At 36.0% G+C, this 27,594-nt stretch overlaps 1 protein-coding gene across 1 annotated transcript; it reads right to left on the reverse strand.

The window, feature by feature from the left end:
- Nucleotides 1-1,080: 1,080 nt before the first annotated feature.
- On the reverse strand, nt 1,081-27,099 carry LOC132565096 (uncharacterized). The gene is made up of 13 exons (XM_060229702.1): nt 27,022-27,099; nt 6,929-7,019; nt 5,595-6,625; nt 5,089-5,205; nt 4,627-4,768; nt 4,117-4,358; nt 3,717-3,952; nt 3,469-3,608; nt 3,118-3,247; nt 2,835-2,978; nt 2,477-2,606; nt 1,539-1,646; nt 1,081-1,131 (listed from the first exon to the last, which is right to left on the reverse strand). Exons 1-13 carry the CDS (start codon nt 27,097-27,099, stop codon nt 1,081-1,083), a joined length of 2,640 nt encoding a protein of 879 aa, XP_060085685.1.
- Between the last annotated feature and the right edge of the window lie 495 nt (nt 27,100-27,594).

The following is a 27,594-nucleotide window of genomic DNA, read 5'->3' on the forward strand; positions in this document are numbered from 1 at the left end:
AAATATAATAAAATAAAAAGAAAAACAGATTACAAAAATATCACATTTATTCTATATTTGTCACAGATCTCCAAATGATGTACAAGCATACAATGCATGTCTCACAATAAATTTCTATACACTATAAAGAGTATAGTTGTTTGTCAAATTTCTTTTTAAAAGAAAACCAAGTTAAATAACAGAAACAATAGGACATACATTAATGATGTTTTCCCCGGTGTAATTTTGTGATATGACTGATTGACTTGATATTTTCTCAAGTGATTATAGACAGCGTAGCAATTATACAATAAACATTCACCAGCAAGCTAAAATATCAAAACGGTTTGAATTTCAAAAATAAAAAAGTATATGTATGTGAATTCAACAGAGACATATTATCAGCCGACCATAGACAACTTAGTTCTGTGATCGATGTCACTTATTGCGACAAAAATAAAGGTTTTGCGTGAACGAAAAATTAGAAATCTTGGTCTAGGTGCCTTTCCTATAATGATGTTGAAACAGAAGAGCATTGCAACAAACGACCCTGGCCGTCGATGTGTCCGACTGTCCGCTCGTTCTGTAAATCTGTCCTGTATCGGACATGTCCCGGAAAAGTTATCGACAGGTCACCAGCAAGACCGCAATCCTATGGAACCAAACACAATCGTTTTACAAATTTGAAAATACCAGCGACACAGACTGCCACTGAAATTTATGGCCAATGCCTTCACGTGCGCTATATGACCATTTGCCAGCTTTCGTAGTGGCAGTGGTCAACTGTTATAGACAAAACACTTCACTAGTAAATACAGAGAACAAAATAGGCTTCAGTATAAAGACAATTAGATCTATGAGTTTAGACATTGCACCGTGACCCTGCAAATGGGATCACTGCACAAGTTTAAATTACCAACAAGATAATAACAATACACGGGACAATTAGAACATGACGTGGTTTCAGACATATATTTTCATACCTTTCAAAAACGTTAAACGATTACGCAACGATTGGTTAAGGACATGTAAACCGCCAGAAAACGGATAATGGAACTCACCATTAGCTGACGAGGAAGCGGCGGGGCTCAAGCGTGGGGACTATTTCTTTCCTATTGACGATAGTGGTACACACTGACCATTCAGACACACCTGTGGATAAAATGAAACTTGGCTACAGGAATATAGAACAAAGCATGCAAACGATACACATCCCTTCGCTGTTCCACATTGACTTAAGTGCAATAAAGAAGGTCAATTGAATAAAGTTCTTATAAACCAACCTGTAGAAGACTAGAGTGTGACGTTTCGATGACTACACGGCCACCGTCATAAGACAAATGACCAGTGTGGGGCATGTTAGCACTGACGTACGTAGTGTAAGAGATGGTAAGGAATCGACCAAAATATATTGTACACTAAGGTCTAAAACAGTGTGACGAGATGGTAAACCAAAATTACACAAGATGGTGAAAATGCACTGTAGTCAATTCGACCGTGCTGTGTTTAACCTTTTGAGCCGATTGGACTTGCAATTGACTTTAACTGTGTATGTGTACCTTATGTTTGCTGCACTCTGTTCCATCCACAGCCGGTTCGGACCGAGTATATCTCCACTCCCCCTTACGGTCATCACAACACAAATGTTCACATTGAGTTGGGCCTTCCTGTAAAACGGAAATGAAAAGCCACTTATGAAAAAAAATGTATCAGTGCAGAGAACCGGAGGGGATTACTGATGTTACGTCATTCCAAGAAGACAGCGGCTAATTTTAACAAGAGGCCATAACGGTCATCTGACTAGAAAGAACTATACTATGTAACAACAGTAGTAGCAGTGCGACAAATCATTAAATTATTAGAAAAGTTTGGAATACTTCTAACACTTAACACTTTTCAACATTCCCGCAAATTTTCATGTCAATGGCATGAACAACACTAATATCTTATCAGCTACCTTTACTTAAGTTTAGAATCCAAGTGTCGGCCGTATTGGATTTCGGAACGAAGAAAAAAAAACTTGGTCAGAACCAATTCGGGATCATTTCAGGCAAGATACACCTGTGAAGTTTAAAACAGGTGTTGTTCAGGGAAACCACGATTGCGCAATCATTTTACAAATGACTGTTGTGGGCATCCCATCCGAAACATCAAATTTCAACTTTGTAGTAGAAGTTTAACTTCAAAAGAAGTTTGAAACGTGTTTTTCAAAATGAAATCCAAATAGGTTGATTTCGGCCTGACTTTCAGGCAAGATTCTGCTGAATTTCATTTGTGTGGAACTTTGAAAGAAGTTCCAAATGAGAAAAGTTTACGCGCGGCGCACGATGAAGGATGGAACACGATTGCTATAAATCATCCTGGCCCTTCGGGTAAGAGGACTCAAACAGGGCAGCAGAATAAAAAAAAATGAAAGGATATGTAAAAATCCTTAAATATCTATGAAATGACATCTTCGAGAGCTGAGACATCGGGAGATATAATGCTTCATCTGTACCTCACATGGTGGTCCTCCTGTAAACCGCAGACATTGCTGACGTAGCGTCATGAACTTTCCCGGGAATGTGGTTGGAAACTTGAGGGTGTCCCTGCTTGACCTTTGTAGTAAACATTTAGCACGATCCATTCTGAAAAGAGGGAGCACAGGATATTCCATTTATCTCACCAAATACATGGTAGGCTCAAGGTTATAATTATTAATTAATTAATAAGATTGACACATGCTTCTTATGACAAAATAGTTTCGTTGCTAAAACTGAACCTTTAAAGATGTCAAGATGCCCCATGGAATGGGAATATATGAAAGTCTGGTCGCCACATACAAGTCAACAGAGACAAAGATGTGAGGGACCTACCTGAGAAAGTTCTGAAAGCTTCGTATCGAACACTCGGAGAATCTGCTGAACTTGTAGGAGTCGTCACGAGTGTAGCTCATGATGTAACCAGACTTACTGGAACAGGACCCTGCGTCAGCCTCTCCGTCATGGTAAGCTCCAAGTCTGTAGATATTAATAAAAACACGGGGTCATTGCTAGGGACAAATACCAAAGGACAGATGGAACATAAAGCGTATCGCTTTGGATAAGCGGACTTCACGTATATTATGTTTCCAGTCAAACCCAAAGATGATATACTTACAAATGGCCAACCTCGTGAGCAGCAATGATGACGCCATTGAAACTATTAGACGCTTCTCCAATCCCAAAATTAAAGGCATTGCCTCTCAGCATAGGGGCGGACAAACAAGCCCCGCGCACATAGGCTACTCCTAGACAAGTATAAAATAGAGATATTAGAATCTGTCACATACAATTTAAAAGTATACCGGAATCTTCACCAGAACACTGAACAAGAATTTCCATCATTTCTAATTCAGGTTAAAACCTCAGCACCAATGGTTATAGAAAGCCTCTACCACTCAGCCTTTCAGTGGTCTGTAATATTAAAAGAAGTATATTATCACAATGGTAGCAAAGGAAAGTTGGTTACCTGCAGTTCCCGTTACACACTCCTTCTCATCTTTGGGGTCGAGCTGGGAGGAGATTCCTTTGCGGATAGACTTCAGTATATTTGGATTGAAAGGCAGCTTTCCCTCCTTTCCGTGCTTCAGCCGGCGACAGGCATTCTCACTGTAATATCACGTTAAATATATACATATTGTTCCGGGAGTTATAATGCCTCTTATGAACCACATAATGAATGATATACCGAGGTACAATGAATGTTATGACACCTACCCCGTTTGCAGGAATGCTATGTCATGGACCGGCAAGGCGTTTTCGTACCGGATGAGCCACTTCTGCAGACTATCCATTGCGTCATACAAAGAGAACATTTTACTTCCTCTCCGTATTCTGCTCGACTCGATAAAGGGCTGGGCGTTTGGCTCCTTGAATACCCCTATTTCCCGGATACGAAGGTCTATGATTGGCCAAGAACCAGATAGGGCGATCGTTAGGTACTTCCAGTTAACCTGAAAAAGAGTACGGATATCGTTATATAATGAATAACTGTTGTACAATATATTTTGGTTAAATTAACCAGATCTGTCATACAACATGAAGAAAAACTGAATACCGAAGGTATGTGAACTAATTTTAACACTTAAAAGCGCCAGAGGCTACCAAATGAGTTTACCGCGTGCCAGAAGTGCATGAGATATTCCAACAGTTCGTTCGAATCCCCCTCGAATTCCCGGTAGAGGGCGAAGTCCACGAACAGCAACAGTTCCGGTTCTATGCGCGGGGTAGTGCGCGAGTCTGTCTGAGATGGTCGATATTGGCGCTTCCTTCGTCGGTGTGGTTTTGTTCTCTTCGGCTCGGTGTTGTCGTGTGTAACGTTGTACTGCATCTTCAGCATATCCTCAAATCCTGGGATGACTGGAACTGTTTGAACGAAAGGGCGATGATTTAAAAAGATATGTATGACTGGCCATCTTTGAAATCAAAAGGACCTGACTATTGGAATTGAAGACACAAAGACACACTTTAAGGTAGGAGGAAGATGCTGACAAAAAAACCCAGTTGATATAACAAGCAATACATCGAGTTTTCATTAAAACTGATTGCCTTTTTCAAATGTTTAAACTACCAGAAAAACTAATGATGGAACACCCATGAAACTTTTACCATGTCACAGTATACCTACCGTTCATGGTGTCGGCGTGGAATACACCTTGGTAGCCTCCTTCCTCCCTATACACTGTGTGAGAGTCGGAGAAAATGGCTCTCTTATGTCTCTTGTTTGATTTAGGGGCCGCCACAATCAGCTCGTCGAATAGAACTCCCTCCTGACAATATAAAGGAGCTTATTTCAACACTGTGGTAATCGATGAAGAATTTTGTTTGTGTTAGTGACACATTCGACCATTCTTTAACAAAACTACGCCTTTATTAAATTTATTGAAGAATTAAGTTTCTAGGTTTCCTAATAACCCTGGTTCAAGACATCATTGTCAAAATCCGATTTTGGACTTCCTTCAAAAGCCGAAATAAAATTGTTCTATTTTAATTCAACCGATAGTCTACTGTTAACTGGAAATAGTCAAATACATTGCTGATATAATTCCAATGTGTGTAGTTTAAGCTATTTAAGATTGTGGAAACTTACGATGAATGATTCTGGTTTTTTTCCAGAGTCCTTCCGGTGTGCGTATATGCTAAGGAACGTTCCGGACCGTAAGTCTTGGTAATAATTTAGGCCCCGTGCCTTCTTCTGTAGGTCGACCTGTAACATATAAACAAACGTTAACGACACCTTTCAAACATCGGATGATTTCTTGAGTGCATAAAATAATGAGTACATTTCTGTTACTTTTGTAACAAAACAACTCATAACAATGTAACTAATTATAATCAAATGAATGAAGATATTCATAAAGAATCTGATGGCATGCATTCGCTAGTTTTTATTGCTCAGCGTTATATCTGATTTGTAACCCATTTTCTTTGCAAACATGATGCACATTCAACATAATGATATAGCGAAATTATACAAAGAGTTATTATTTTCTCATATGAGAGAAATTTGATCAAACTTCTAAAGAGTTATACTGTTAACAGACGACAAAGGGTGGCGGTACGGTATGTCGTCTAGGACAAAAGTATTATCCTTACAGGCTTAAACTGCTCTTCAAACACCGTCTTTCCATTCTTGTCGACAGAAACAGTGAGGAAACGGACGTCTTCATGAAGGATGTTGTTGTTAATTCTCTTCACCTCCACGTGATACGTTTGTTCTGGGGTCGTCACTTTCACTGCCAAGGTCTGGTCGTTATCCGGGTCACCATTCACATGTACTTGCGCAGGGTATGAACCGGAAAAGGAATTTTTCGGACTCCCTTGATTCCTCTGTGGATGTGGGGCAACTATATGCTGCAGATTATCTGGACTCACACGTGGACGCTGTGGATTGTTTTTTGAGTGTTGATACACTCTGTATTGTTTTGGGTTGCTATCTATTGTCACGATTTCATGGCTATCCGGATGGGCATTATTTTCATTAGATTGGATAATCTGATGGTTTCTCGAAACCTTATTTACATACTGTGCATTATTTGGATGAGAATGCTGATTGTTAGTGAAACCATTACTATTGGTTTTAGGAATAGGTTGTCCGTTGTTCGTTTGAACATGACTATTCACCATACTATTACTTGCCCGTTCTGAGGGGTGTTGGAATGAGTTCGAACTACCGATATTATTATGCTTTGTATTATCCACTACTCGTTGTGAAATAGGAGTGGGCGCATGCACCGGATGTACAGGATTGCTCCGTATTCCGGATACTATTTGTCCAACCCTGCCCTGATTTGATATTGCACTCTTACGGTCCATCTGATAGCTCAGTCTTGGGGGCGTATCAAACACTTTATGTTGGACATGGCCGACGCCATTTTTAGAGGCTCGGTGGACATTGCGTCCATTGGCCGTAGGATTTCCATTATCGCGCTGAATGCCTGCTACGGGTATCTGCTGTGGATTTGAAAATGATCCCCTAGTATATTGTGTAGATGACGGCGTGTTTTGAAAAGTCCCGGAACGGACCACGCCCACCACATGTTGCTGTTGGCCCTGTTGGTGTTGCGGCTGACCACGGGGCTGTTGTGATTGGTCGACAGAGTTACCATTTTGTTGTACATTGTAACCTGTGAATATGAAAAGTTTATGTTGTACAATGAAGAAGAAGAAGAAAAAAAAGAAGAACCATTATTTGACGTCGTTAATACCGATTTAGAAGGGATATAAAATAAGTTGTATGAGAGAAACAAGTAAAAATTTCTTCTTTTTAATTTACAGTTCAGATCAGTCGTTCTCTTCACAGTATTAATAGACATGTGTATTATTTCTATCTCTGCGCTTCCTTCAGTCCCAAAGCATCAAAAGTTCACAAAACACATTACAATCTATTTATTTACAAGAGAAATGTTGTACTTATTCTATAAACAAACCTTGCCAACTCGAAGGGTGTTTTGGCTGATGTTGTTGTTGCTGCTGCTGTTGTTGGAACCAATTGTTGTTTGACCGATGCTCTGCGTTACCCTGAAGTTAAAAAAAAAGATATATTTAAAAAAAATAACTAACTGATCTAATAGTGCATACGTTAGATCGAGATCTGACAGATAACTATAGATCATAACAAATTATAAAATCAAAAAACAAAATTAGAGGAGAGTGTAATATTCTCACTAATTAACGACAAATATTCCTCATATCTTCCACATAAACATCGTTATCATGAATCAACGATATGCGTGCACATTTTGATCTTATTTTTCAGGACAGGGTTTTATATTATATCGACTTTCAGAGGTAAAACGACAATACAATCTCACTTCTGTCTTTTTCTAAACTATTCCATATTTATGTTACTCTAAATAGAGACTAACAAAATATTTTAGGTATTTGAGAAATCGTCACAACGTGTCGATGTACAGACGTGATTATAATGTGAATTATGAAAATTACACAAAACCAACATCTAGTTAGAATACCAATCACATTGATGAACTTCTGTTCATCGATAAACAACAAGACACACTCCATCATCATGGGCGGTAATAACATTTGTGTCAATTACACTTGTTCTTTGTTTTTATTTGACAGTTCAAGTCATTTTATGCATTTTAAACTAAACAATTCTTGTCTATATTAGAATTGACGATGAGTAACAATTTTTGGCTATGTTAGACGTGACGATGAGTAACAATTCTTGGCTATGTAAGACTTGACGATGAGTAACAATTCTTGTCTGTATTAGACGTGACGATGAGTAACAATTCTTGGCTATGTAAGAATTGACGATGAGTAACAATTCTTGGCTATGTTAGACGTGACGATGAGTAACAATTCTTGGCTATGTAAGAATTGACGATGAGTAACAATTCTTGGCTATGTTAGACGTGACGATGAGTAACAATTCTTGGCTATGTAAGAATTGACGATGAGTAACAATTCTTGGCTATGTTAGACGTGACGATGAGTAACAATTCTTGGCTATGTAAGACTTGACGATGAGTAACAATTCTTATTAGACGTGACGATGTAACAATTCTTGGCTATGTAAGAATTGACGATGAGTAACAATTCTTGGCTATGTTAGACGTGACGATGAGTAACAATTCTTGGCTATGTAAGACGTGACGATGAGTAACAATTCTTGGCTATGTTAGACTTGACGATGAGTAACAATTCTTGGCTATGTTAGACTCAACGATGAATAACGATTATCTATGCTGACAGAGGAGTACCCCTGACCAGTTTTCGTGTTTCGTTTCCCGTCACATCTAAGCATTTAAATGATGATGATGATGATGATGATGATGATGATGATGAATAAAATATTTCCCTGTGTTTGAATAACCCCTATCTTTACCTGGGCGAAGGCTTCACACAAGACGAACAAAAGGGGGAGGGAAGAGATTACTCTTTTCCATTACAGATTACATATTGTGATACCTTTGGCCACACAGGGTTGAAGCTTCAGGAAATGGTGTCTTCTTTGGTTGTGGTTACAGTAACACATAACGGTATACAAAGGGTCCCATTGGAATCCAAGAGACACTTTTTCATTATATTTATCTAATTTTTGTTTTTTGAAGAAATATCGCTGAAATGTTATATTTGTTAATGAGTAGGGCGTATCTATCTCCAAAAATCTATAAAAATGTCACTGTGTTAGAGACATATTCATCCGTTATGCCCAGAGTTTATGTATACTGCTATCAACTGACTCTGTTGTATCTGGCCAAGTCCTGACGTCACAAACAACGATGTTGTGTGGCCTGTCGGTATTTTTTTTTTACTTGATTACTAATACGTGATTCCGACTATTGTGTGTATGATTCACCACGCCATTCTAAAGTTCACTGACTGGTCAGTCTATCGCCAGAACGACATGGAGCACAGAATGTGATATAGAATGGTGGTGGTGGTGGTGGTGATTGAAGGGGGACATATGCAGAGTCTTGAATTTGAGATTATTGAAAATCTTATTTTTAAATAATTATATCTAATAATGTGTTGTTTTTTTAACGAATGTTTAAATAACTGGTTTATATAACGTAATTTTTACAATTGCTTTTATTCCATATGAATTTGTGACGGTTTTTTTTTTCATTTATTTTACTAAAGGCCAAAATGAAATCTTGGGCTAGTCCGTTTCGTTAAATCTCATATGAAATGGATCCTCTATGGTATGACTTGTCAATCGTTCGGTGACCAGTGACTAGCCACAAACTCCAGAGTTCTACACCGACCGCTCTAAAAAAAACCAGGGGTGTTGCCTTTCGTATGAAAGCAATCGATTCCAGCACATGTTATCTGTATAGTTATGAGGGAAAAACGACCTTCTACGTCAGATTTCGTGATCACAGGAGACAACTAGTGTAGGTTCTATCTCCTACATAACATTTTTTTCTTTGTACAATACTTACGAGACATGAGGACCATTATAAGATACCTCTACAGCTATATCGCTGCGTTACTTGTCACACGCCAATTTCATATCAGTTTTATTGTCTGACGCTGTGTGGCGTGAAAACTTTTGTTACCGCCATGTTGGAAATACCAAAGCTGGAAGACTGAAGTGATGTTCATACGGTGATGAAACTGTTTATCAAACAATAACCTCAAGACTCATTGGTTGAAAGTGATTGCGAGACAACACGTCAAATTGTATAAATGTACCAGGAAATTTTACCGCCTGTTGTCAGAGAGATAAAGTTTTGTGATTGTAATATTTGTGTCAAAAAGTGTTTCCAATAATATCACTAGTAGAAAAGGTGTGACAAATTAGAGGAAGATCTATAATGAACAGAATTTGTGTTACTAGCTTTCATGACACTACTGACTGTATTAACACTACACTAATCGCGACAAGGTAAAAAAGTACCCTTGGATTAGAAATTATATATATACCACAAATTTGCTTACAATCCGTCTAGACTACCAAACGGCCTGGTTTCCCCACAATGTTATACATGTAGATATTGTTGTGTAGGTGTAGATGTAACAACGACAACAGACGGCGAGTAGTCGGCCGTGTGTACGCCCGGACAACGTAAATAGATCTGGCCAGAGGCAGCACGTTCTACACCGACACAAGTGACAAGATGATCAGAAAAGTGTCTTCCGGGTTGGACGTCGAGAGAGTTCGTGAACTCGTCAGGACACCCTGTGTATGTGGATGAATAATCGAATGTACTGGTCAGTCAAACCTTACCAATCCCTGTTCACTTGTAACTACATAGGATGAAGTCGTGACTTAACAGACCGGAAATCAAACCTCTCAAACCGCAATATCCTAACCCTTTCTCTGTACATATCTGATACCAAATGACACTTCAGTATCCTAACCCTGTCTCTGTACATATCTGATACCAAATGACACTTCAGTATCCTAACCCTGTCTTTGTACATATCTGATACCAAATGACACTTCAATATCCTAGCCCTGTCTCTGTACATATCCGATACCAAATGACACTTCAGTATCCTAACCCTGTCTCTGTACATATCCGATACCAAATGACACTTCAATATCCTAACCCTGTCTCTGTACATATCCGATACCAAATGACACTTCAGTATCCTAACCCTGTCTCTGTACATATCCGATACCAAATGACACTTCAATATCCTAACCCTGTCTCTGTACATATCTGATACCAGATGACACTTCAATATCCTAACCCTGTCTCTGTACATATCTGATACCAAATGACACTTCAATATCCTAACCCTGTCTCTGTACATATCTGATACCAAATGACACTTTAATATCCCAACCCTTTGTCTGTACATATCTGTTACAAAATGACACTTCAATATTTGCTACAGAAATAGGTGTTATCTGTCCTTGAACATGCAAAGCTAAGAATTAACCAAGAGCAACTTATCATTGTCATTTCGCTGGATTTCTGGGAATACTGGGTGATCGTGCCACTATATCCCCTCGCAATGTAACTTCATTTTATAGATATCAAACCGTTTGTGAATACATTTTGAATTTCAGTGACAAATAAAATCAAATTATATGTTATTAAACCTACTAACGTTAAATGGTCTCCTTGCTATTAAGAAAAGACTCCGAAATATATTAAACCTGCCAAAGCACAATCATATTTACTATAGTATGGCCTTGCTGGCGTGCACAATCTTACCCATTTTCTATTGGTAAAGACCTTATTACAAATGTTATATAGCTGTCAGATTTGAAAAAAATGATGTAATTATCAATGTACAGTAGTGCTCCTACTAATTGTAAGTAGTAATGAGTCCATGGGACTTTTACATGTATATATATATATCATAACGTTAAAAAATAATGGTTTATAAATAGTTCTAGGTAGTAAATAAAATTTTGATTGCTTTCTAGACTGCCTTGGGCGGTACGGTCACTATAACATTTCATGTCGTTGCACAACGCTGCAAGACGCGATTGGCGCCATCGTGTGACGTCACATCTCAAACCAAACATTTCATTAATTTGGCCAGCAGGTACCCACTGATATATACATATTGAATTTAGGATGCAGGCTTTCTCAAGTTATCCCAGTTTCCTCCGGAATTCTTCACATTATGACTTTGAGCTTCTTCCGCATCTAATGAAAGAGCTTAATATATTTAAAAGTTGCGAAAACTTATTACAGAAATGTTGCAAATTGTATATATTAATTAAAAGTATACCCGTGTCCAAAACACCGAAATACACGATCATGTCAAACACAATATAAGGTAGCCATTTAAAACTTTATTTCATGAACAGTTAACATGTTGCCTTTTACTCTCGTGAAACATCCATGTAAGGTGGATTCTGGCGGGGACACTGTGGTTACGTAGATGTATCATGCTCTTCTAAAGTACACGTGATTAAGAGCAGACACTATCAACTGTGTGTTAGCGATTAGTGATGATAAATAGCCCTATCAATCCTTTCTCCATATTTCGATGGCTTCACCTTCCTATAAAGATCCTGGGGGTAGATCACATCTAACGCCATCCACGAACGCCTCTCTTTTTTTTTCTTTTTGTTTTTTTGGTTTGTTTTTTCTTTCTAGTTCCCGTGTAATTGTGAAATAAATTTAGTATAATTTCAGCATCATGTATTAATATTATCAAGGTTAAAACGGAAGTACATTATTCATATATCTGACTGACGATTGAACCAATTTATAATAGACGGAATCGAGACCAACCGAGTTGATATCATTTAATTACAACATCAGTTGATCATAGTAATAATACGTGGTTATTTATGAAACAATACTTTTCCCATTTCTGTAGTCATAATTCTCGCATTGAGGACTTCAATGTTAAATGGTAGTTAGTCTCATTTGAGTAGTTAGTTAAAAATTTTAGTATCTAATTGATTGATTAACTAATTACTTAATGTTTGATAAAATCACCTGTGTATAGAAGACATGTATTGAATGTTCATTATATATATATATATATTTTTTTTTCAATTCAACAATTTCATAATTCTACAGTTGCTGTTAAGGGGTACGGTTCGGTGATGATTTACGTAAAATACAAAGTTACTCAGTACAACTTGCCCAAGTCTAGGTACAAACCGGAAAATGCAGAAGAAAAAATCTAGAAGATGTATGATAAAGTTATTCAAACCGAATGCTTTATTAAAACAGAATGATGGATTGACTTTACGGTAACGTTCACACAATCTGGCATTCGTTTGATCATCATGTGGGATTATGGACAATTGTCCAGTACGATTCGGGTCATCACGTGCATACATCTTGTTAATTTAAAGCCCCAATATACGTAAAAATCACTATAAAAACAAACTTTATCTTATTTTCCCCGTAATATATGTAACAAAACAAATACTTTCCTTTAATTAAAGAAAATAAAACTGACTGTTTTCAATTTAAATAAAAATTGAAAAAATCGGAAAATAAACAACGTGGGACCCACAATAATTCATACATTACCGCTCGTAGCGATGACATTGCGCATGCGCATATTCCGCGTGTGTAAACATGGCAGACACAGTACAGACGTCCACCAGTCGCTTCCTTTTTTTCCAATCATACATCAGGCCAGCTCTGAATTTTTACGTTATAATTGTGCGTCGTATCGTTTCTAAACTAATTATTCCTTCTAATAATTTCCCAAGAACTGAATGTTTATCACAGGAATACCTTAAGTCTACGACAAAACTTCGCGAACAATGTTTGTAAACAAAATCTTACCGTAGACATATCTGCATGTGCTTCCTCTATAAGTAGAAACCTCAACTCTCGCGAGATCAGGTCATGAACTTTCCGACGTGGTTCGGCAACAATCGCAATTTCGATGGCGGCGTGTTTAAAATGGGGGTGTGTTTACAAACAGCGAGTTTCAACTGCTCATATATCAATACTTTATGCACAAAGTCATGGTAACTATTGTTTGAATAACTTAATTCTAACTACATCTTAGAGAATATCTCAATAATTATGAGTGATTTTACACTAAATTTTTGGTGAATGTTACGTATATTGGGGCTTTAATGGGTGACATTCACCGAGCTAACATAGATGTTACTGCACTATTCAGTCTGGGTTACGTATAAACATTGTCTTCGGTATCTATAACATTTTCTATAACATCTACCTAGGACATATGCCAAATTAAGAAACACGCGATTGCATGCTTTTGTGAATATAAAAAACAACGTCATCAATTTTTACATCACCGTAAGCGTTACAGCCATTTTGTCCCCTTTATGTACACGAATCGATCAGCTGATCGTCAAAACGTCACGTAAGCAATTGATATAGCCGTTCCTAATTGTACATTTACTTACCTCTATCCTTTAATAAGGCGAAATACACATTAATCGATAAATATTAATCAGTGGCCCTTTGTAAAGAACAATCCATCACGGAAAAGACAGTATATATTCATTAGAAAGGTTAATGGGGTCACAACGAGGTTATTAACAAAAAAATCTTTTGTACATCAAAGCGATTGTAATATGCCCAATGTGTCGTGCTGTTGTATTTGTCTACAATGTACTTATTCGTTTCATCAAAGTGACGTTTCGACTTTTCACTGTTGTAACACAAAATGTCCAATTCAGTTTATTTTCGTAAGTTATACAACTTACTGGATAAAATAACAGTTAAAAGGACAAAGACACACACTTACCATCATGTAAACTATGTCATCATTCATAATGTTGGTATAATATTTTTGGAGGAAGCCATGACAATACTAATTAAGTTGTGACAATAAATCTTTCCTACGTTTATTTGTTGATGTTAAATAATTTCCTAAATTATAAAGTTTTTTATATTTTGTATTTTGGTGGCAGTCATAAAAGTTTTTGCTTCCAATTTAAAATGTAGCACCTTTTACACGTGGAGCGATCCCCTTTAACTTTGGTATGTACTTTATTCTTCATTCCTTGACAAGAGAATTTCTGTGAGGTGAACTAGTTAGTATTCCACTCCTGCTGTATACAGTGGCAAGGTTAAGTATCCTGATTATCCATCCACATTCTCCTCTGATTTAGTGTTATTCGGAAAATTAATGGAATACACTAATCAATGTTAATTGTCACAGTCGACGCCGCTCTGTTCACGCGGACATCTTCACATGATCAGAATAATTAATGTTGGTATACTCTTCCCAGAACCAATAAATCTTTAGGTAGGCAAAATATAGAGACTGAAACCCATTTATTAAATTCATATTACCGAGGGAAATGATTTCACATATGATACTACACAATTCGTCTGTCGACATCCCCTCCCCCGGAGACATACGACTCTGTATCCCAGGATCCCCTGCCGAGAGTCCTGTTGATACACAATTCGTCTGTCTACACCCCCTCCCCCCGGAGACATACGACTCTGTATCCCAGGATACCCTGCTTAGAGTTCTGTTGATACACAACTCGGCTGCCTACATCCCCTCCCCCGTAGACATACGACTCCGTATACTAGAATACCTTGTCGAGAGTCCTGTTGATACACAATTCGTCTGTCTACATCCCCTCCCTCGGAGACATATGCCTACATCCCCTCCCCCGGAGACATAAGACTCTGTATCCCAGGATCCCCAGACGAGAGTCCCGTTGATACACAATTCGTCTGCCTACATCCCTTCCCCCGGAGACATAAGACTCCGTATACTAGAATCCCTTGTCGAGAGTCCTGTTGATACATGGCATGTATGTATAAATATGACTTCTGTAACACGAATATACTTATTAAAATTCAGAGAAATAAATGTTGATTGTTGTTACTTTTGCTGTAATATACATTAACAACACCTGTAATGGTCACCTTTAAAAAAGTTGTAGTGGCATGTTCTAAAATATCGTAATTTCCTGACAGCTGAAACAAGACAAGGGCCATAAAGAAAGCCATGTATCCCTTAAAATATACAACTGAAAAATATATATGTTTATCTATCCATTATGCACTTTTACAGAAGGAAATAGTAGTCGAGTTTCGTGTTTGTAATGACTAAATTATTTCGAGATCTCGAGTATAAATGACTTTTGTTCCTGCTAGTCCGTGCTGTCTTGATTGACTGCTTTGTTTTTTATCTGTAGCATTTATTTATTGTGATACATGTACCAGATAACATCATTTTAGGACGTTAACTGTGATGTACTACGGAGTGTGCTTCGACTTTAAAGAGCGGAAAGCATCCTATACAAGTATGTCGGGGTGACAGTGGCTATTCTAACGGACAAAATAACATCGATCACGGACGAAATACGTGTGAACTTCAGACCGAAACGAACGCGCCCATTTCTTACAGTGATATATTCTTCACTTTTACATCAAATTTAACTTTTTTCTTGAATTATTTATATACTTTTTATTCTGATAATCCGATGGTTGTTGTATACAATGATAATAATTATCTTCAAAACATCTAAGCACTTTGGAATGCTATAAATATAACAAATCTTTTTGAAAAAAAAATCTCCACGTGAAATAAATCAAGTGTGAGGTTATGCATACGTTTTATTAAACATTAGAAGCTTATTACATAACATGATAATGTAATTACCATAATTTAAAGAATGATTGAAATAATAAAACGTTATATATCATTATATTAATTGATGCAACAAAAACGTATTTGTCTGATTCGAAATCAAATTACCTATCTCTTTACAACTGATACACGTGACATATTTATTTATGTTATCGTACTTTTAACCCGACATCTCACGACTGAGAATGTAGTATTTCCTGTTTTTACACATCAATCGTTTCCTTTATTCCAGGATTTTTTATCCTCCAGACAACTTTGATAATTTGCTGGATCATTTAATCTGAAGTTTGACAATGACGGATGAAAATAAAGATGCATACAATTGTGTTCACAGTTTGTATATTATTGTCGCCTTACATCAACAGCTAGTGCCATTTAAGGGCGCACCTGTTTTGGGTGGTGGAGTAAAGCCGGAGTTCCCTGACAAAAACCCACCGACCTGCGCCCCATAGATTTTAATTTAAAATTTTAATGTATAATTAAAATTTTAATGTAAAATTATCAAGGCTAAAAAATATCATAGCTTATCTTTTTATTATTATCATGATTTATATTTTGTTATTATTGTTTTCTTATTAGACACGTAACAAGTCATCGTCAATATAACAAACCTATTTATACCTATATAGAGAAGATAAATAAAGAAAATGGAGATATTCAACCTCACGAGAGACTATTAAGAAACAATGTTGTACATAAGACACACAAAGGGATAGCATCTTTAATACAAATAATTAGATAAAGTAGATTAAGATAATGAATAGAATTATATCATACAACTGCTATTTTCTCTTAACATGCCGTTATGTATAAATATTTCTGTTTGCGATGTTTGTAAAAAATAATAATTACAAAGAAAAATTATAACAAATTTCTATTCAGGTAGGACAGTCATAATTGAAAAGAAATAAAGTGTTACATGAAACAAATATCGTTGAGTGGTTCCTTAACGAGTTCTACGAATTTTTAGTTGAGTGAAAACAAGTTCAGATCTCTTTAACCCCCCCCCTCCCCCCCCCCCCAAAAAAAAAGAAAGAAACGTTTTCCAATTCATTTCTGAATCATTCAGCTTTATTTAGTGCTACATTGTCACATTATATGATCCTCATATTTATGACGTCATTTCATTATCATGTCATGACGTCACAATAGATCATATTACGGGTTGTGAGTTTATACGATACACATCATGTGGGTTCATTCACTAAATAGTACGACAGCCGTGCTGTAACGGATCAATCTATACACCGATAGATCAGAGATCTGACCAGCCCCCGCGTACACCCAATTGAATGTTTATAGTGATGACCGACATCAAATAACCATTTGCATTACGACATGAATATTATTGGTCAGTCAATCATATCTAGTGGACATCACACATAAATGTCAGGGTCCGGGCAGAGCTGGACAATTAGTGGACAAGAATGACCTGTAGTTTGTTTACATTTGTTTTCTCACTTTTAGATCTGGTGTGTTTCAGTATAACAATAGTAACATAGAATTTTGATACATCGCACTGCTGGACTTTCAAACGTATTCTACATGATGTATAGTGATTACACTAATATTACACAATGTATAGAGGCATATATAAGATATATAGGAATAAGGCACTCTAACTACACAATAAGCACACGGATCAGTAACTGATGTTGATGAGTACACAGGTGACATATGTACAGCACGTCCGTATACGCGTGTGAAATGTAGAAGACAAAAACAATAACATGTGCACGACTTCCATCGATATAAAGAAACTGGTTTCAGTTAACGATTTAAGAATCCATCTCTAAGAAACGCAGTTCAGTCTACCTAACTATAACAAGATTGAACAACAAACACACAAGTGAATAACACATTTTAATGATTTAAAGTTAGATACAGTAGAGTCAAATAATGAATTAAAGAAATCCCTTTTCATTTGTAAAACACTTTCCTGATAATTTGGAAGAAAGATATGATCAATTGTTATGACTGCAAATATTTTAATGATTTATGTCTGATCCACAGTGATGATAACAGAAGATTTTAATCATTGTATGGTGTCGGATATTGAACTTGTCATCAAACTCATGTGGTAGACAATGGCATATTTTGGATATTACGGCGTGTTTATCTGTTCATTTCCGGATTGACTTAAATAAAACGGAAAAGAAGAATGCACCTGAGACCAGAATGTATCGTATCTTCTATCTACCTTTTGTGTCACGAATGCACCCGAGACCAGAATGTATCGTATTTTCTATCTACCTTTTCTGTCACGAATGCACCCGAGACTAGAATGTATCGTATTTTCTATCTACCTTTTGTGTCACGAATGCACCCGAGACTAGTATGTATCGTATTTTCTATCTACCTTTTCTGTTTTGTGTTATTCTATCTACCTTTTGTGTCACGAATGCACCCGAGACCAGAATGTATCGTATTTTCTATCTACCTTTTGTGTCACGGATGCACCCGAGACCAGAATTGTCGTATTTTGGATGCAGAACACGCCCAAAAAGCGTCCAGTATGATTTATTTCATTGATCTTTTACGTTTCAGATTTATAGAGAACATATCTAGATTTGCAACAGGAAAGAATTCGGACTGTTAAAAGGTTTCCCGTCTTAGTGAAATAGACAAAGTCAACGAAATGAAGCGCGGTCATTTTCAGAGATGAATATTGACGGATTTCTAACCGGTGTTTATGATATAGCACCCAGGCAATCTAATGTTAGTATGACTTCGGGTATAAAACGCCCACGGCAGCTCGAGGTGATTTGGTATGATGGATGAGTCTAAAGTAGTAATCGGTACATAACATACCTCGACTTATTACCATGACAACCAACCAAAATTGTCAAACATCTAAACGCAATACATGTTCAAATTGGTTTGACTTTTAGAAAAATATTGCATAGGAAAATTAAGCTCGAGTAAAATGTACAACATTTTTCAAAATTATTTTAAATAATAATATAAATTTCTCCGTTTCTACTTTGCAAAAATGACATCGGTATTTACATATATATAAGTGGTTGATTCTAAAAAATCGATCGATATTACTTGTAAACGTCCACCCAGATCTCCAATCGGTATAAATAAAGCATTCATAAAAATAAACCTTACATCTAGTATTATAACTCAAGCATACAGCATTAATTATTGGTCTGGGAGACGCCAAGCTGACAATAAGGAAAGAATATGGAAGAAAATTTGAAAAAAAAACAACAAAATCTAAAGCAATCACGACTAGATTAGCTGAAAGTGTCATTCACTTCAAAGTAAAACGCTAAACTTCACATAGAGATAAAATATCACTGAGTTCCTTACATCGGCCACGAAACTGCCTAATAATCTCTGGTAATCTAAATTTTCAGAAAACAGGAATATGACTATCAAGTTATGGAATTTTCGTAACAAAATAGAAATTTAAAATATAACATTTATCGTATGGTTTAGGGGAAAGATATCGATGTCTTGTATCGAGTTAAACTGACGTAATTAAGTATGTATACCCGTTTTGTTCAGGTCAATAAAAGCAGAAGTGACGGATATAACGATTCATAAGAAAAACTGAGAGACTTAGCAAATTGTATGACGAATAATTAAGTTGCACTTGGATACTTTAAATGATAATTGGTATTAGCACATGTAAGCTTAATAAGGACTATCATATATAAATCAATTCTACCCATTTGCAAATATCTATAGTAAAATCAGGTTATATGCCCTGGAGCGTTTTTCATTGGCTGTGCCATTTAGAAACCAATTGTGAATTAACAATGAATTTACGTTATAAATTTAATCTAATTCTATTCCCCACTTTTTTTTTAAACCAGTCGGAATGTAAATTTTCTGGGTTCTGTGTTAAAAAGAAATGTATCCTAGATTTGATTTTCATTTCTTATGTTATTTGGTTTGATGAAACTCGTCTCGATGTTTTGATCTTAGCTCACAAAAGTTCCTATAAATGTTGATTAAATCGCTTCATTACATAAAAATATAAACAAAAGAAAAATTCAGACGTACACTCTAAAAAGAAAAAGGAGAAAACGACCAGGTGTTCCGGAAGAGTAAGCGTCTTCTGCTTCATCGACGACACACCCGCCATGTTATTATTGTACAATCGAAGTAAGTCATGTCACGTTCCCAGATAGAACAACAACGAAACCGCCATATATAGTAATGAACATCAAACACGTCTAACCATATAAAATCATTGCTGACATTTTACTGTGCACATCACATCTGTATATAACTGAGGGAAAGCAGAACATGTCCGACATTCTACGGTATGTAAAATAGAAATATTTATTCTGACCCCTTAAAATTATTGCCCATCAGAGACAAGTGGTCTTACCTTTATTTATCCTCGAGTACGTGACTCGGCCTGCACGTGTACTACATGTTTTCAAATATACATTTGTATGTAAGTATGAAAAGAAGATATTTATGAGCCATGTTCTAGCTAATTATTTTGCCTCTTTCACCGGTACTAACGTTGCTCTGTCGTTATTGGCTATCTGTTTGTCCTCTCGGTGAGAATCTAAAAGAAGACACTGTAATTGGTTATTTATTTGGCCACTATAAACTGCCCCGTCTGTTTTTCCACTGATGTATGAAGTGAAATACTACGTAAGTGATTGTGACCTTAACAGGTTTGTTTTAACACTATTTCTTATATAGAACATTTTTACGACTTCATATACGACACGACTTCCTTCCAATACCAAAATTAAAGTTGTTTAGATATTTACGAACCAACCAGGCGTGAAGTTTGACCATTAAACCACCGGGCCCCGCCCCCTTTGCCTGTCCTTATACACAAAAGTCCTTATGTAGAATATGTTGATACATAACTAATTAGTACCTGTGTGTACCTCATCATCATAAACCTATAATGGCGACATTTAAACACCGGCTCTGTCAGATTAACGGCCGCGATGTGAATAATATAATAAGTACATCCGTCTTAACAGCTTCATAACAATGTCTAAATCAAAAGTATAATTATTCACGCTACAGACTTTCGCAAAAAACAATTCAGACGTATAAAATACCGATTTAAATTTTATTTCCCGCGTGGTATTTTTTTCCAAATTTTATGAAATGTATAATTCTTTATTGTTGCATTTTGTAATTGTTCTTATATATCATTTTTTGTCCTTTTTCTATTTAGATGTTAATTTGTTTACCGTTTGTTTATTTATTGGTGTTTTACGTTATATAAACAGTCATGGTCATTTTAGGAAGAGACATGTGTGGTTGCTGGAGGAAACCAGGCGTTACCGGATAAAGACCACCGACCTGCGACCAGTGCCTTGCAACTGCCCCAGGTAGGCCTCGAACCCGCGACCCAGAGATGGAGGGTTAGACGACGATCGCAGCCTCTTTTCGGGAACATTATCGTCCTTAAATTTGCTAAATATAATTTTTTGGGGTAAAGTTTCTAAACAAGAGGACTTAATACATGGCACTGGAAGGATAAAAAAATAGCCGCAAACTTAAGTGTACTGCAAAATAGACATCCAAAGCAATAGTATAACCAACCTACTACTGAAAATTACTCCAAATAAAACACATGGTCTTTCACAAACACTTAGACAAAATTTTCTAAATCTAAAAATTTGACAGGCTTATAGGTAGCTTGCATATCATAACCATTAGCAAATATTACTTTATTTTAGCTGTTTGTTAGTTCTAACTGCTTCCAATAAAATCCGGGTGATTTTAGAACTTGTCCTCCAGAAATAAATTAAGGAACCCTTTCTATTCACCAGTTTTAGGGTCTTTCTATCAAATAGTAATCAATAAATAATCAATACTTACACAATTAACACGTACAATAGCAAACATTACACTTCGAGCTTACAATTAGGTGTAAGGCTGTATATTGTACATTAGTACAGCAGCGAGTGACTAGGTTCTATATCTAGACAACGCAATCAGAGTGCATTATTCACTTTTAAAGTTGGTGAATAATTTGGAGATGTAAATGACTTATGTCAGATATAAAATTGTATTCAAACAGAACACACGTTATTTTCATATGAGTTTTGGTGCTCATTTCGTCTGTATCTCACCTATTTAGCGAAACTTTCCTAAATGGCACTTTCCTGAAGTAAAATCGATCTGCTGTTTAGAGCTAGGAACTACAGCGCTATCATAACGGGGACAAAATTCGTAAGCATAACCCTTTCTTCTACATCCATGTTGATGACGGTTAAAAGAAGAAGAAAAATTATCTGTTGATATCGTGTTGTAACACCATTATATGTAAACCTGTGAAGTGAACTAATCCACGAGAAACAGTGTATTTCTGTAAAAACATGTATAAAAATCATGTATACCGTAGTAATAGTTTCAGTATACATATCTAACAGGTTTTTAAATAAAATTTTAAACATAACACTATATATTTTTTTATAAAAATTTTAATATAACATTGTATTTTTTATAAATCTTTAAACGGAAATCGCACAATCCCAAAAATGAGCGCAGTCTTATGATTAGTAAAACTCTTGCAGGATAACATTTTAAGGAAATGAAAAGAGGGTACCGTAAGCCCATTTCCTTTGGCAGCGTAAAATGACAGGGAGAAAAATCACACAACCGTGGCCAAGCAATAATAATTCAGTGTGATAGCACTACAGAAAGGTCTAAAGTTGGCTTTAAATGCTGTCGCCTCAGCACCCCACCCACTCCGGGACGCTGTATGACCTTTACTTGGACATAACAGTTCTGTCGTGTTACCAGTATCTGCTATCAACAATAATCAGCAAAATTTGTGTCTATATCTATATATACTAAAACAAGTAATGGAATTTTCTTACGTACATTTTTGAAATAAGACCAGAAGTCTAAAATTTCTACCACGTGTATCATTACAAACTACAAAATACAAGATAACATCATTTCCACGCAAATCTGCTGTCAAACTGAGTGACGTCATCGAAGATGTCAATCAAAGGCCTTAATTTCATACCACTTCCGCTTTTCGTGAGTTAAACACGGAGCATGTTTTGTTATGTGTGAATTAACAAGTTAATCATAGCTCTTTGTGAATCATTAAATGGCTCTAAAGTGTATGATTGGTGATGAAATCAGAATACAATAACAATACTTAATTAATGATTTATATTCATTAACAAGATATGCGTACTTACTAATTAACATGTAATTTGATGTGTTTCCATTTTATGCTACACAGATAATTGTGTTATTGAATTCATGTTGTAGCTATAAAGAAAGTTGTGTCTCTGAAACAGTGATATTTCAGTTGTGACTTCAGAGAATTATAACGGAATTTGATTCAAGGGCACAAAGAGCGGTCTGGATTACGACAGCTTGTAAAAATGTTTACAACAGATCTCGAAAATCACAAGGACTTGTTAAAAATTCCTCTTTATTAGCCGTTGTTAATATGTTAATAACACTCAATACTGGTCTTCGTTTCACGCCTTCAACACTTATTTACTTATCTCATCAAAATGTAAATGACCCTCACTGTACATCAATACTCACTGTATCTCATCAACACTTATTGTAAATGACTCTCACTTTATCTCATCAATACTTTTTGTAAATGACTCTCACCGTATCTCATCAACACTTATTGTAAATGACTCTCACTGTATCTCATCAATACTTATTGTAAATGACCCTCACTGTATCTCATCAACACTTATTGTAAATGACCCTCACTGTATCTCATCAATACTTATTGTAAATGACCCTCACTGTATCTCATCAACACTTATTGTAAATGACTCTCACTGTATCTCATCAACACTTATTGTAAATGACTCTCACTGTATCTCATCAATACTTATTGTAAATGACCCTCACTGTATCTCATCAATACTTTTTGTAAATGACTCTCACTGTATCTCATCAATACTTTTTGTAAATGACTCTCACTGTATCTCATCAATACTTATTGTAAATGACTCTCACTGTATCTCATCAATACTTATTGTAAATGACTCTCACTGTATCTCATCAATACTTATTGTAAATGACTCTCTCACTGTATCTCATCAATACTTATTGTAAATGACTCTCACTTATTGTAAATGACTCTCACTGTATCTCATCAATACTTATTGTAAATGACCCTCACTGTATCTCATCAATACTTATTGTAAATGACTCTCACTGTATCTCATCAATACTTATTGTAAATGACTCTCACTGTATCTCATCAATACTTATTGTAAATGACTCTCACTGTATCTATCAACACTTATTGTAAATGACTCTCAATCTCACAACACTTATTGTAAATGACTCTCACTGTATCTCATCAACACTTATTGTAAATGACCCTCACTGTATCTCATCAATACTTTTTGTAAATGACTCTCACTGTATCTCATCAATACCTATTGTAAATGACTCTCACTATCTATCTCATGACTCTCAATCAATACTTATTGTAAATGACTCTCACTGTATCTCATCAATACTTATTGTAAATGACTCTCACTGTATCTCATCAATACTTATTGTAAATGACTCTCACTGTATCTCATCAATACTTATTGTAAATGACTCTCACTGTATCTCATCAATACTTTTTGTAAATGACCCTCACTGTATCTCATCAATACTTTTTGTAAATGACTCTCACTGTATCAATACTTATTGTAAATGACTCTCACTGTACTTATTGTAAATGACTCTCACTGTATCTCATCAATACTTTTTGTAAATGACCCTCACTGTATCTCATCAATACTTTTTGTAAATGACTCTCACTGTATCTCATCAATACCTATTGTAAATGACTCTCACTTTATCTCATCAATACTTATTGTAAATGACTCTCACTGTATCTCATCAATACTTATTGTAAATGACCCTCACTGTATCTCATCAACACTTATTGTAAATGACTCTCACTGTATCTCATCAACACTTATTGTAAATGACTCTCACTTTATCTCATCAATACTTATTGTAAATGACTCTCACTTTATCTCATCAATACTTATTGTAAATGACCCTCACTGTATCTCATCAATACTTATTGTAAATGACTCTCACTTTATCTCATCAACACTTATTGTAAATGACTCTCACTTTATCTCATCAATACTTTTTGTAAACACTTATTGTAAATGACCCTCACTTTATCTCATCAACACTTATTGTAAATGACTCTCACTTTATCTCATCAATACTTATTGTAAATGACTCTCACTTTATCTCATCAATACTTATTGTAAATGACTCTCACTTTATCTCATCAATACTTATTGTAAATGACCCTCACTGTATCTCATCAATACTTATTGTAAATGACTCTCACTGTATCTCATCAATACTTATTGTAAATGACCCTCACTGTATCTCATCAACACTTATTGTAAATGACTCTCACTGTATCTCATCAATACTTATTGTAAATGACTCTCACTGTATCTCATCAATACTTATTGTAAATGACTCTCACTTTATCTCATCAACACTTATTGTAAATGACTCTCACTGTATCTCATCAATACTTATTGTAAATGACTCTCACTGTATCTCAATTCTTAGAAATGAATTGTTATTTCCCAATTTGTGGACGCATTCAAATGACTCTCACTGTATCTCAATTCTTAGAAATGAATTGTTATTTCCCAATTTGTGGACGCATTCAAATGTCTCATTTTTTGTCTTAACTCCTTGACAGATCAGTTTTTTATGTCTTCATTCATACATGCATATTAAAATTATGTCTTAATTTCTAGCCGCATATTAAAAGTTTATTAAAAATGCATTTTATTTGCTACGTACGCTCAAAGTATACACACTTCATACGGAATTGTCAATGCATAAATGTTTGTGTTTTCTAGGCAAGTAAGATCGTGAGCTCCGTTACAGAAAATTCTACGATGGAGCCCGGTCTTTATAATTACCTATAAAACTAAAGCAACAAGGGTCAGATGAAATTCATGCTATATTCTAGATGTACAGATTTATCACTAAAATTATTTCTCAGGACTTTTCTTCACCCACAAAAGTTTTACATATGAAACGTATGCATCTCTATGTGTCCTACATGAAGACAATATAGGAAGTCGTGAATCAGTGATAAAGTGATACAAATGACAGTATATAATAACAAGTGTAACAGAACTTTAAAAAAAGTCCTAGTGGAGCTGAAAATACATCACAGACACTTACCACTGTCAAACACGTGTGTCCGCTAGCACAAACCGAGGTATATTTAATCACTGAGGTGTTTATACGTTAAGAAGGAGTTTTTTTTATGTAATACATACAGAAGACCACGTTTTATATGAATGACTATTATAGATCTATGTAAATCTCTTAGTACATTTGATTCGATCTTCTTTCTTTAATATTACTCGTGTGGTTATGATGGTGTTCTAATAACTAACTACAGACATAGGACAATTAGGATTAATTGTAAAGTTCGTTCAGTTTAGAAAGTAGAGAATACAAACCAGTGCTTAATACACTGCAAGTAAAAAATAACCATTAAAAAAACTAATACTGGAGCCACTGCGTCGTAAAATGACTAAATGACAATTGTTGAACTAAAACGGAGACACAAATTCATAACTGATTGTACCGCAGGAGAGAAAAATGGTGCGAGACTCGCGGCGTGTTTACTATAAATCATTAGAATAGTTATCAAGTCACAACAGTACAAATGATATTACGGTAGGATCGATAATATGTATACTCTAAAGACCGTGATGATTCCCAATGTCCTCCGCACTTCCCCATATCTGATCGGGTCGCAATAAATCACTATTTTTTTCATAAACATATCGCATTACTGTTGTCGGCAAATATCTTTAGACACGACTACTTAAAAAGAATTTGGTTTGTTTTTCGTCGCATCTAAGTTTTAATATAATCCATTTGTGTACCAAATAATTTGTTAAATACAGCACTTTTTAATTTTCCGTTTTCATATTATGAAACTATACAGAAATTAACAAGATAGATTAAAACACTGTTATCACATACAACTTAGTAGACGGTACCAAGGCACCTTGTAATATCATACCTGAAAGTTATTCCACTGGCCTGAGCAGGAGATCACAGTAATGGCCACAAAGCAGAAAAGTTCATACTTGATTCCCATAATCCAAAACACAAAGAGAAACCAAAATATGATGTAGTGCTTATATCCAACTAAGTAGAATACGGTTTTTCTCTGTTTCCGTCATTGGTTCGTGCAGTTTACACTTATTAGTGAGAGCGCCCACAGGCATTCTTTCGAACCCAAGACTCCCACATGTAAGTACGTATTCGCTCACGGAAGGCACCCGACTGAATGACGTACAACCAGCTCTACCCTTGCAGCTACCAAAACTGAGTCTGCGCAGCTGATGTACTCTGCGCTTCCGATGATTGCGATCTTAGAAGCTGCCCACCTAACTCTACTCTGGTCGCCGGTGTTGCTCAATGATTACCGTAACGACATGTGTGCCTTAGGCCGTGCGTGGTCACGCTCGACTGATTTACCCTCTGGCTATACCATGTAGGTGAAATATGTACAGATGACGTTCTGTTGACGAAAAACAGGTAAACGTCTTCTCTGTTAAAGACTTCTGGAGTAAAATGTCAAACAATCCGG

This window comes from Ylistrum balloti, unplaced genomic scaffold (genome assembly GCF_031769215.1).
Source record: "Ylistrum balloti isolate Yb309-2 unplaced genomic scaffold, AGI_CSIRO_Ybal_v1 Utg369690, whole genome shotgun sequence".
NCBI classification, from domain to species: Eukaryota; Metazoa; Mollusca; class Bivalvia; order Pectinida; family Pectinidae; genus Ylistrum; species Ylistrum balloti.